The following is a 10,426-nucleotide window of genomic DNA, read 5'->3' as shown; positions in this document are numbered from 1 at the left end:
GACGCTTTGAAGCCAGGCAGAGATCCACTTCCATTTCCATTGTGTCCATTGTGTAAGTAAAGAGGAAACAAATGGGAAACCCCCAGTTCAAATTTTCCAAAGAGCACCCCCTTAGGGTGCCTCCTAGCCAATTTAAAAACCTTACAGCTTGAACAAGACCTTAGGAGGAAGCAGTTAATTTTCCTTTCCACTGTGGCGTGATCGACCTCAGCAATTTCTGCCAGCAGCTAGGCAAGTGGTCCGAAATTAATTACGTAAAAGGCTTTTGGGCCTTAAGCTCTCATCCCTATACTCCTCCTTCTCTCCACCCCCTCCCTTCCTGCCCAGACTCCTCCTCCTCCCCCCATCCAGACTCCTTCTTCCTCCTCCTTTATCTACTAGTAATCCATTCGGTCCCATGCCTCCTTTGGGGCCCCCAAATGGCTGTCTTGAGTCCCCTATCTCTGCCCACACCCTCCTACAGTGTTAGCACCTTTGCGAGAGGTGGCTGGGGTGGAGGGGGTAGTCAGAGTACATGTCCCTTTTTCATTGGCCGATCTTTCCAAAATTGAGAAGTGTTTAGGTGATTTCTCAACTAATCCTACCATATACATAAAGGAATTTAGACACCTTTGTCAGGCCTATGACTTAACTTGGCATGACCTCCAGGTTATCCTAACCTCTACCCTAAACTGACTGAGGTTCTAACCCAGTATACCTGGTTAGATCCGGCCCCCCCTCCCACAGGGGCCACCATTTTGGCGTCTTATTTCATTTCTCAATCAGCTCCTGACATTCGTAAAAAAAACTTCGAAAGATAGAGGATGGTCCTCAGACACCAATACAAGACCTAGTTAAATTAGTCTTTAAGGTCTGTAACTCCAGAGAGGAGACGGTAGGCTCGCCTTGAACAGAAGTTACAGCTCTTAGCAGCTGCTTTACAGCCCAGTCGTAACCCCAGGCCAGAGAGGACACACCCCACAGACTCCAAAGCTACAAAAGGAGCCTGCTATAAGTGCAACAAGGCAGGACACTATGCCAACAGGTGTCCGCAAGGTCCCCGAGCCCCAACGCAGCCTTGCTATAAGTGCAAGGCATCAGCACATTGGGCCAGTGAATGTCCTAACCCTCGTCCACCAGCAACCCCCTGCCCTGCTTGCCAGCAGGGAGGACACTGGAAGCCTGATTGCCCCACTCTGAGAACAGGTGCTGCGTCTCCACGTGACCCCCTTTCCCAGGATCCTGGGAGCTCCTTCCAGCTCCTACATCTGGACGACGACAACTGAAGGTGCCGAAACTCAGGGACCCCCCATCACCCTCGCCGAGCCGTGGGTAACTCTCCTGGTAGCGGGTAAGACAATTAATTTTTTAATCGACAGCAATCCTACCTATTCTGTTTTGCCGTCCTTCTCTGGACCTAGCCTTCCATCCAATATCTCTGTAGTAGGAGTAAGCGGAAAGCCATCCACTCCACAAAAACTCCACTCCTTAATTGCTGCCTGGCCAACAGCTACTTTGCGCACTCGTTCCTCATTCCCAGCTAAAAAGGGCCCCTACTGAAAGCAATCAGTGGAAATCAGTTTGGCTTTCCCTCACTCGCCTCAAACTTACTAAATTTTCTTAACTATCTCATACTCCCCAACCTTGCCAGGACCATCCTTCTGGGTTTTGCCCATATTCCAACAAATGCTTCCATTCCTCATTCCTATACTAATACTGTGCCTTATGTTATTTTTCATCCGTGCGTCCAAATACCAACCATAGGCCCCGACCTTAACAACGCCCCTTAACAGCAGGAAGTAGCCAGACAGACCACGGCACCCCTTTATCACTATTATCAATAAAAGGTTGGACTGTTTGGACAAACAGAGGCAAGATGGTGAACTTCTGGGTTCTTCATCCCCCCCCACCAGCTTTTCCCGTGCGCGCGAAAATGCAGCCGGCGCCCAGGGAGGCTGCAGACCAACTGGGCATGCGCCAGGTGACGTCAATCCGAAAAGACCAAGATTTACCTGGTCGCACCTGCCAAACGCCCCCCCCCCCCACACGCCCGTGACCCGCCTATTGCCCTCCCACTCCTAGAAAAGCCGCTCTTGGCCAGGGTCCCACGCAGACTTCCCAGCCCCACTCCTGTCGGGATGTTGGGACTGCAGGAACTCTGTCCGAGAGCCCCACCGGGGGGAGGGGGGACTCTGTCAGCCTCCTTTGCTGGAGGCCGATAGACCTCTCCCCCACACCTTAGGTTACCAAAAATAAACTTGCAGTTTTGCTCCTAAAAAAAAAAAAAGAAAAAGAAAAAAAAGAAAATAAGAGAGGGGCCAGGCACAGTGGCTCACGCCTGTAATCCCAGCACTTTGGAAGGACGAGGCAGGTGGATTACCTGACGTCAGGAGTTCGAGACCAGCCTGGCCAACATGGTGAAACCCCGTCTCTATTAAAAATACACAAATTAGCTAGGCGTGGTGGCACAAGCCTGTAATCCTAGCTACTCGGGAGGCTGAGGCAGGAGAATTGCTTGAGCCCAGGAGGCAGAGGTTGTTGCAGTGAGCCTCGGCTCGTGCCACTGCATTCCAGCCCGGCTGACAGAGTCTCGCTCTGTCTTGGTGGGCGGCGGGAGGGGGGAAGGCCGGGCGCAGTGGCTCACGCCTGTAATCCCAGCATTTTGAGAGGCCGAGGCAGGTGAATCAGGAGGTCAGGAGATCGAGACCATCCTGGCTAACACGGTGAAACCCTGTCTCTACTAAAAATCCAAAAATTTCGCCTGGCGTGGTTGTGGGTGCCTGTAGTCCCAGCTACTGGGTAGGCTGAGGCAGGAGAACGGCGTGAACCCGGGAGGCGGAGCTTGCAATGAGCCGAGATCGCGCCACTGCACTCCAGCCTGGGCGACAGAGCAAGACTCCATCTCAGAAGAAAAAAAAAAAAGAAAATAAGAGAGTACACAAACAAATGGGAAAACATTCCATCCTCATGGATAGGAAGAATCAATATCATGAAAATGGCCATACTGCCCAAAGTAACTTACAGATTCAATGCTATTCCCAACAAACTACCATGACGTTATTCACAGAATTAGAAAAAACTATTTTAAATTTCATATGGAATCAAAGAACATCACGTGTAGCCAAGACAATCCTAAGCAAAAAGAACAAAGCTGAAGGCATCACGCTACCTGACTTCAAACTATACTCACAAGGCTACAGTAACCAAAACAGCATGGTACTGGTACCAAAACAGACCTATAGACCAACGGAGCAGAACAGGGACCTCAGAAATAACACCACACATCTACAACCATCTGATCTTTGACAAACCTGACAAAAACAAGGGATGGGAAAGGATCTTCTAGTCAGTAAATGGTGCTGGGAAAACTGGCTAGTCATATGCAGAAAATTGAAACTGGACCTCTTCCTTACAGCTCATACAAAAATTAACTCAAGATGGATTAAAAACTTAAATGTAAAACCCAAAACCATAAAAATCCTAGAAGAAAACCTGGGCAATACCATTCAGGACACAGTCACGGGCAACCACTTCATGACAAAAACGTCAAAAGCAACAGCAAAAAAAGCCAAAATTGACAAATTGGATCTAATTAAACTAAAGAGCTTCTGCACAGCAAAAGAAACTATCATCAGAGTGAACAGGCAACCTACAGAATGGGAGAACATTTTTGCAATCTACCCATCTGACAAAGGGCCGATATCCAGAATTTATGAGGAACTTATATTTATAAGAGAAAAACAAACAATCCCTTCAAAAAGTGGGCAAAGGAAGTGAACAGATACTTCCCAAAAGAAGACATTTACGAGGCCAATAAACATGAAAAAAAGCTCAACATCGCTGAACTTCAGATAAATGCAAATCAAAACCACAACGAGATACCGTCTCATGCCAGTCAGAATGGCAATTATTAAAAAGTTAGGAAACAATAGATGCTGGAGAGGCTGTGGAGAAATAGGAAGGCTTTTACACTGTTGGTGGGAATGTAAATTAGTTCAACCACTGTGGAAGACGGTGTGGCGATTCCTCAAGGATCTAACACCAGAAATACCATTTGACCCAGCAATCCCACTAATGGGTATATACCCAAAGGATTATAAATCATTCTACTATAAAGACACATGCACATGTATGTTTATTGCAGCACTGCTTACAATAGCAAGGACATGGAACCAACCCAAATGCCCATCAATGAAGGACGGGATAAAGAAAATGTGATACATATACACCGTGGAATACTATGCAGCCATAAAAAGGAATGAGATCCTGTCCTTTGTAGGGACATGGATGAAACTGGAAGCCACCATCCTCAGCAAACTAACAAAGGAACAGAAAACCAAACACTGCATGTTCTCACTCATAAGCGGGAGTCAGCTGAACACTGAGAACACATGGACACACAGAGGGGAACAGCATACACCAGGGCCTGTTGGGGGTGGGAGTGAGGGGAAGGAACTTAAACGATGGGTCAATAGGTCCAGCAAACCACGGCACACGTATACCTATGCAACAAACCTGCGTGCTCTGCACATGCAACCTTTTTTTTTTTTAAGAAGAAATAAAGGGCACAGTGGCTCATGCCTGTAATCCCAGCACTTTGGACTTTGGGAGGCCAAGGCGGGCAGATCACGAGGTCAAGAGATGGAGATCATCTTGGCCAACATGGTGAAACCCCATCTCTACTAAAAATACAAAAATTAGCTGGGCATGGTGGCACGTGCCTGCAGTTCCAGCTACTTGGGAGGCTGAGGCAGGAGAATCCCTTGAACCTGGGAGGCGGAGGTTGCAGGTGAGCTGAGATCACGCCACTGCACTCCAGCCTGGTGACAGGGCAAGACTCTGTCTCAAAAAAAAAGAAAAGAAAACATTACATTAAGTGAAAGAAGTCAGGCACAAAAAACCAGATGTATGATTCTATTCATATAAAATATCCTGAATAGACAAATCTATAAAAGCAAAACGTAGATTACTAGTCACCTAGGAGTGGGGAGGAAGAGGACTGGGGAAATGCTAATGAGTATAGGATTTATTTGGGGGATGATGAAAAGGTTCGAAAACTGACTAGAATGATCATCAACTCTGTAAATATACTAAAAAGCACTGAACTGTACATTTTAAATGGTGAACTATCTGGCATAATTATATGTTACATAAATAATATAAATAATATATTTTTTCTTTGGAGACAGGGTCTCGTTCTGTAGCCCAGGCTAGAGTGCAGTGACGCAATCATGGCTCATGGCATCCTCAACCTCCTAGGCTCAAGCGATCCTCTCGCCACAGCCTCCCAAGTAGTTGGGACCACAGCCGTGTGCCACCACCTGTGGCTAATTTTTATATTTTTTATGGAGACGGGGTTTCACCATATTGCTCAGGCTGATCTTGAATGCCTGGGCTCAAGCAATCCACCCATCTTGGTCTCCCAAAGTGCTGCGATTATAGGCATGAGCCACTGCACCCAGCTATACGTTACATCTTAATAAAGCTATTTTTTAAAAATTCATGATTAAAAGATTGTTTTACAAGTCTTCTAAGAAGAGAATTTCCTTAATTAGATAAAGGGTATTTATTAAAGACAACAGGGAACATAATGCTTACTGGCAAAACGTTCCAAGTTCTCCCTGTGTGATCGAAGGGAAGACAATGAGCTGGAGGGTCCTCGCCAGTCCAGTGAGACGAAAAAAAAAAAAAAGGTAATTGGAGAAAGAAAAAAATAGGAAATGCACAGAAAAATCAAGAAGATTCTATAGAAAAAAAATTTTTGCAACTAGCAAAACTTTAGCACAGATGCTAGTCACAAACTCATTATCCAACAATCAGGCCGGGCACAGTGGCTTACACCTGTAATTCCAGCACTTTGCGGGGCCGAGGTGGGTGGATCAGCCAAGGTCGGGAAGCAGAGGTTGCAGCGAGCTGAGATCCGGCCACTGCACTCCAGCCTGGGTGACAGAGTGAGACTCCGTCTCAAAAATAAAAACCAAAACACAAAACACAAAAATAAACTGCGTTTCTTAAATCAGCAACAAGTCAAAACTAAGACTAACAGACCCCATGTACAACGGCGTGGAAAAATACTAACTAGGTGGTAATATATGAGATGGAAGCCCTCTACAGAGATCATAAAGAACAGCTAAATAGATACGCCCACACCCACAAATTATAAGATGCAATATAAAGAGGACAGCACCCCAGAATGAACTGCAAATTCGGCTCAGCCTTAAAGTCCCAGCAGGCAGGCTCTATGTGTTTAAGAAGTAAGTACAGAAGATACAGGTAGAAGTGTGAAGGGACAAGAACAGCCAAAGATGATCCCAGAGAAAAATACAGTGGGAGGGTTTGCTCCATCAGCTAACAAGACTTAGAAATAAAGGGACAGGAACCGACTTAGTGGGTTATTAGCACATCAATATGTAAATGACCAAAAGAACAGAGCACAGCCCAGAAACAGATCCGCAGCAGAAGTTACAGTGCAGATCAATGGGAAAGGACAGTCATGTCAATCAACGTCAGGTGCTGGAGTGACTGGACATCCCTGCGGAAAGTTGGACTCCCTGCTTCACACAATCAATTCCACACAGACTGAAGATTCAAGTGCAAAAGGCAAAACCGTACAGCTACGCCAAGATAACCCACGGAGTGTTCCAGGCATATCCCTTGGGGATACAATAGGCACCAATGATAGTGGGCAGATGACTACACCATCTACATCAAAACTGGGAGTTTCTATTCATCCACGATTCCAGGAAGAGGCTGGGCGCACGGATCACACCTGTGATCCCAACACTATGGAAGGCCAAGGCAGGAGGATCACTTGAGGCTAGTTCAAGACCAGCCTGGGCAATATAGTAAGACCCCCCCACCATCTTCACACACACGCACAAAAATTAGCCAGGCGTGGTGGCAGAGCATCTGTTGTACCAGCTAGTACAGAGGTTGAGGAGAGAGGACTGTTTAAGCCCAGGAGTTCAAGGTTAAATTGAGCTATGATTATACCACTAGACTCCAGCCTGGGTGACAGAGTGAGACGCTGTCTCAAAAAAACCAAAAAATAAAAAACAAAAACCGGTCACAGTGGCTGACGCCTGTAATCCCAGCACTTTGGGAGGCTGAGGTGGGTGGATCACAAGGTCAGGAGATCAAGACCATCCTGGCTAACACGGTGAAACCCCGTCTCTACTAAAAACACAAAAAATTAGCCGGGTGTAGTGGCAGGCGCCTGTAGTCCCAACTACTTGGGAGGCTGAGGCAGGAGAATGGTGTGAACCTGGGAGGCGGAGCTTGCAGTGAGCAGAGACAGGGCCACTGCACTCCAGCCTGGGGTCAAAACAAAAACAAAAACAAAAAAAAGGATTCCAGGAAGCTAAGTCAAAGGACAACTGGGAGACATTTGTAACTGAAAAAGGACGGACAGGCCGGGCGCGGTGGCTCAAGCCTGTAATCCCAGCACTTTGGGAGGCCGAGACGGGCGGATCACGAGGTCAGGAGATCGAGACCATCCTGGCTAACACGGTGAAACCCTGTCTCTACTAAAAAAAATACAAAAAACGAGCCGGGCGAGGTGGCGGGCGCCTGTAGTCCCAGCTACTCCGGAGGCTGAGGCCGGAGAATGGCGTAAACCCGGGAGGTGGAGCTTGCAGTGAGCTGAGATCCGGCCACTGTACTCCAGCCTGGGCGACAGAGCGAGACTCCGTCTCAAAAAAAAAAAAAAAAAAAAAAAAAGAAAAAGGACGGACATCTAGCATGTATAATAAATAATAAAAATGACCACTCTTACAAAACAATGGGAAAAAAAGAGAATTTAAAAGCAGATTTTAATATACAATTCTCAAAACAGAAAACCAAGAAGCAGGCTGAGTGCCATGGTTCACACCTGTAATCCCAGCCCTTTAGGAGGCTGAGGCAAGCAGATTGCTTGAGGTCAGGAGTTCAAGACCAGCCTGGGCAGCATGGTGAAACCCTGTATTCCCAGCTACTCAGGAGGCTGAGGTGGGAAGATCACCTGAGCCCAGGAGGTCAAGGCTGCAGTGAGCCATGATTGTGCAGCTGCACTCCAGCCGGGGTGACAGCGCCAGACCTGGTCTTAAACAAAACAAAAAAACAAAAACAAAACACTCTGAAAAATAATTTGGCATAATCCTATGATCCCCACAATTCCACTCCTAGATATTATACCCTAGAGAAATCCCAAGATTTCAAATACCTGATGCAACACATCACAATAATGTAACAGAATTATTTACAACAGCACACAACTGGCCATAAGCTAAATGTGTCACTGTGAGAGAATGGAGACAGTGTTTCGTGCTCAAAGGAATACCACAGAGCAGTGAAAATTAAACCAAGTCAGCTGCAACTTGGATGAAACTGTCAAGGTGTCCACCAAAAGGACACATGCACGCCACACACAAAATACACCATGATACCATCACATTAAGTCCAAATCAGGCAATCAATCTGTGCCATTCAGGGGTGCGTAAATAACTGCTAACACCGGGGAGATGGCACAGAAAGGATTACTTTCCAAAATGAGGGAGGGAAAAGAAAGAAGGCTGTGACTACCAATGGGAGGCTTCCAAGGAACAGGCATGGTTCTGTATCTCCACCTGTGTGAGGATCACAGGAGTGGCTCACGATGCTATTATTATCCGGGAAAGTGAACAAAAATGCACTTTTCCATACACGTCATATCTCAATCAAAAACAACTACAACCTAGAATACAACACACCAGTGGCCGGGAACGTTTAAACCACCATGGGGCGTCAATAGTCTGCAAAACTACTTGCTTTATTTCGCACGGAAAGAGATACAATAGAACGCTGAGGAAAAAGAAAACAAACCTCACACACCCACTCATTGGCATGATGCAAAACGGCGTGCAGAAAAGAGTAAAATGGACACAGAGCGCTCCGGACGGCCGGGGTCTTTGCGAGGTGAGAACAAGAAAATCCAGTCACCGGACACTGGAGCTGCCGAGCACAGGCCGCCCCTTCCTCACGTGGGTTTCTCTCGGGACCCCCGCCCTCGCCCAGGTCACCGGGGCTGCGTCCCCGACGGGAGACCCCGCTGAGGCCGGTGCACCCCCGCCCCGAGAGTCGGTCGCTTTGGGACGGTGGGGGATTAGGGTGGTGAGGACCGGGGGCGGGGGAGGATGAGTACCTGGGGGCCCAAGGAGGGGAGTGAGGACCTGGGGGTCGCAGTGAGAACCCGGGGCCCGGCGTGGAGGAGGTTGAGGATCCCAGGGGAGGTGGAAACTTAGGTAGGGGTGAGGACGAAAGGTAGGGAGGTGAGGACCCTGGGGGGGGATTCCCAGGGCGCGAGGAGGTGCGGGCGGGGGGGGGGGCTGAGAACCCAGGGGGGGGGTGGGGACCCAGGGGGGGAGAGCGGGCTGGGGGCGGGGGATGAAGACCCAGGGAGAGGTGAGGACTGGAGAGAGGGATCGGGAGGAGCGAGGAGGGGGCGTGAGGGCGGGGGCGTGAGAGCTGAGGACCCTGGGGAGGCTGACAGTCTGAAGGGGAATGGGAAGGTTGGGGAGGGACCGAGGAGGGTCCGGAGCAGGGACAGGAGTAGGGTGTGAGGGTCGGAGGTGGGAAGGTTGGGAATCTGGAGGCCGCGGAGCGCCCCGCCTGCCTCACCTCGTCCACCGTGCGGCGCGGGAGGTGCAGCGTCCCGAGTAGCAACTTGAGCTTCACCGCCGAAGAGAGGCCATGGAAGCAGAGACGGATGTTGTCGATGACCGCGGCCGTCAGCAGGGACGCGATGCTGGGCGGCGCCCACAGCTCGTCCGTGGCCCCCAGCTTGTTGTGCAGCCACAGGCCCGTGTCGCTCTCCCGCATGGACGCCATCTTGGGGGAAAGCGCGCACCGCAGCCCCGGCATCTTATGAAGATACCTACGCGCCCCCGGCTAGGACCCCAACATGGCGGCGCCCGTCGGGCTGCGGGCTGCAGAGACTGCGTAGGCGGCAGGGCCCCACGAGCGGGGATTCCAACAAGAGCGCTTCTGGGTGGCGGCCGCGTCTCCGGGAAGCTCTGTGGCAACGTCGAAAGCCGGAACGACGGGGTGACGCCGAGCAAGAACTATCGGCTTCCGTAACGCATCATGGCGGCGCCCGCTGCCGACTCTCGGGGAGACTGCAAAAGATGACGTCACGAACGGGCGCGCGTATTCGCGGCTTGGGAGCCCCGGATGCGGCCTGGCGTTCGCAGTGCAGGTGTCAAGCGCTGCAGACTCGCGGCTCGCGCGTTGGTGTGGAAGTTCCCGGTGGCGACTGCCCCCCCCCCCCCCGTCCGCTCTTCGCTTTCTCCCCGCCTGGGTCTCGGCGCGGACCTGGTCGCCCGTCCCCGCGGGCCCACCACCTCCACAGAGAGGAGCCGCGGCCCTGCGGAGCGAGCCTGCGGGATCCCAGTCTCCGCGCTGAGCTTCCGTCCCCCGCTGAACCCGCTCTGCC

General features: G+C 50.0%; 1 protein-coding gene across 2 annotated transcripts in view; it reads right to left on the bottom strand.

Annotated features, from left to right (window-relative positions):
- Nucleotides 1–10,110, bottom strand: part of NELFA (negative elongation factor complex member A) — a 38,674-nt gene extending 28,564 nt beyond the window's left edge. For both annotated transcript variants that reach the window (XM_023206781.1, XM_023206782.1), the window contains exon 1: nt 9,613–10,110. In XM_023206781.1, coding sequence (XP_023062549.1) covers nt 9,613–9,855 — 243 coding nt within the window. In that variant the 5' untranslated portion in view covers nt 9,856–10,110. The remainder of the gene's footprint in view (nt 1–9,612) is intronic.
- Between the last annotated feature and the right edge of the window lie 316 nt (nt 10,111–10,426).

The sequence above is a fragment of the Piliocolobus tephrosceles genome, chromosome 3 (assembly GCF_002776525.5).
Source record: "Piliocolobus tephrosceles isolate RC106 chromosome 3, ASM277652v3, whole genome shotgun sequence".
Classification (NCBI taxonomy): Eukaryota; Metazoa; Chordata; class Mammalia; order Primates; family Cercopithecidae; genus Piliocolobus; species Piliocolobus tephrosceles.
This window is presented reverse-complemented; position numbering and strand designations above follow the sequence as displayed.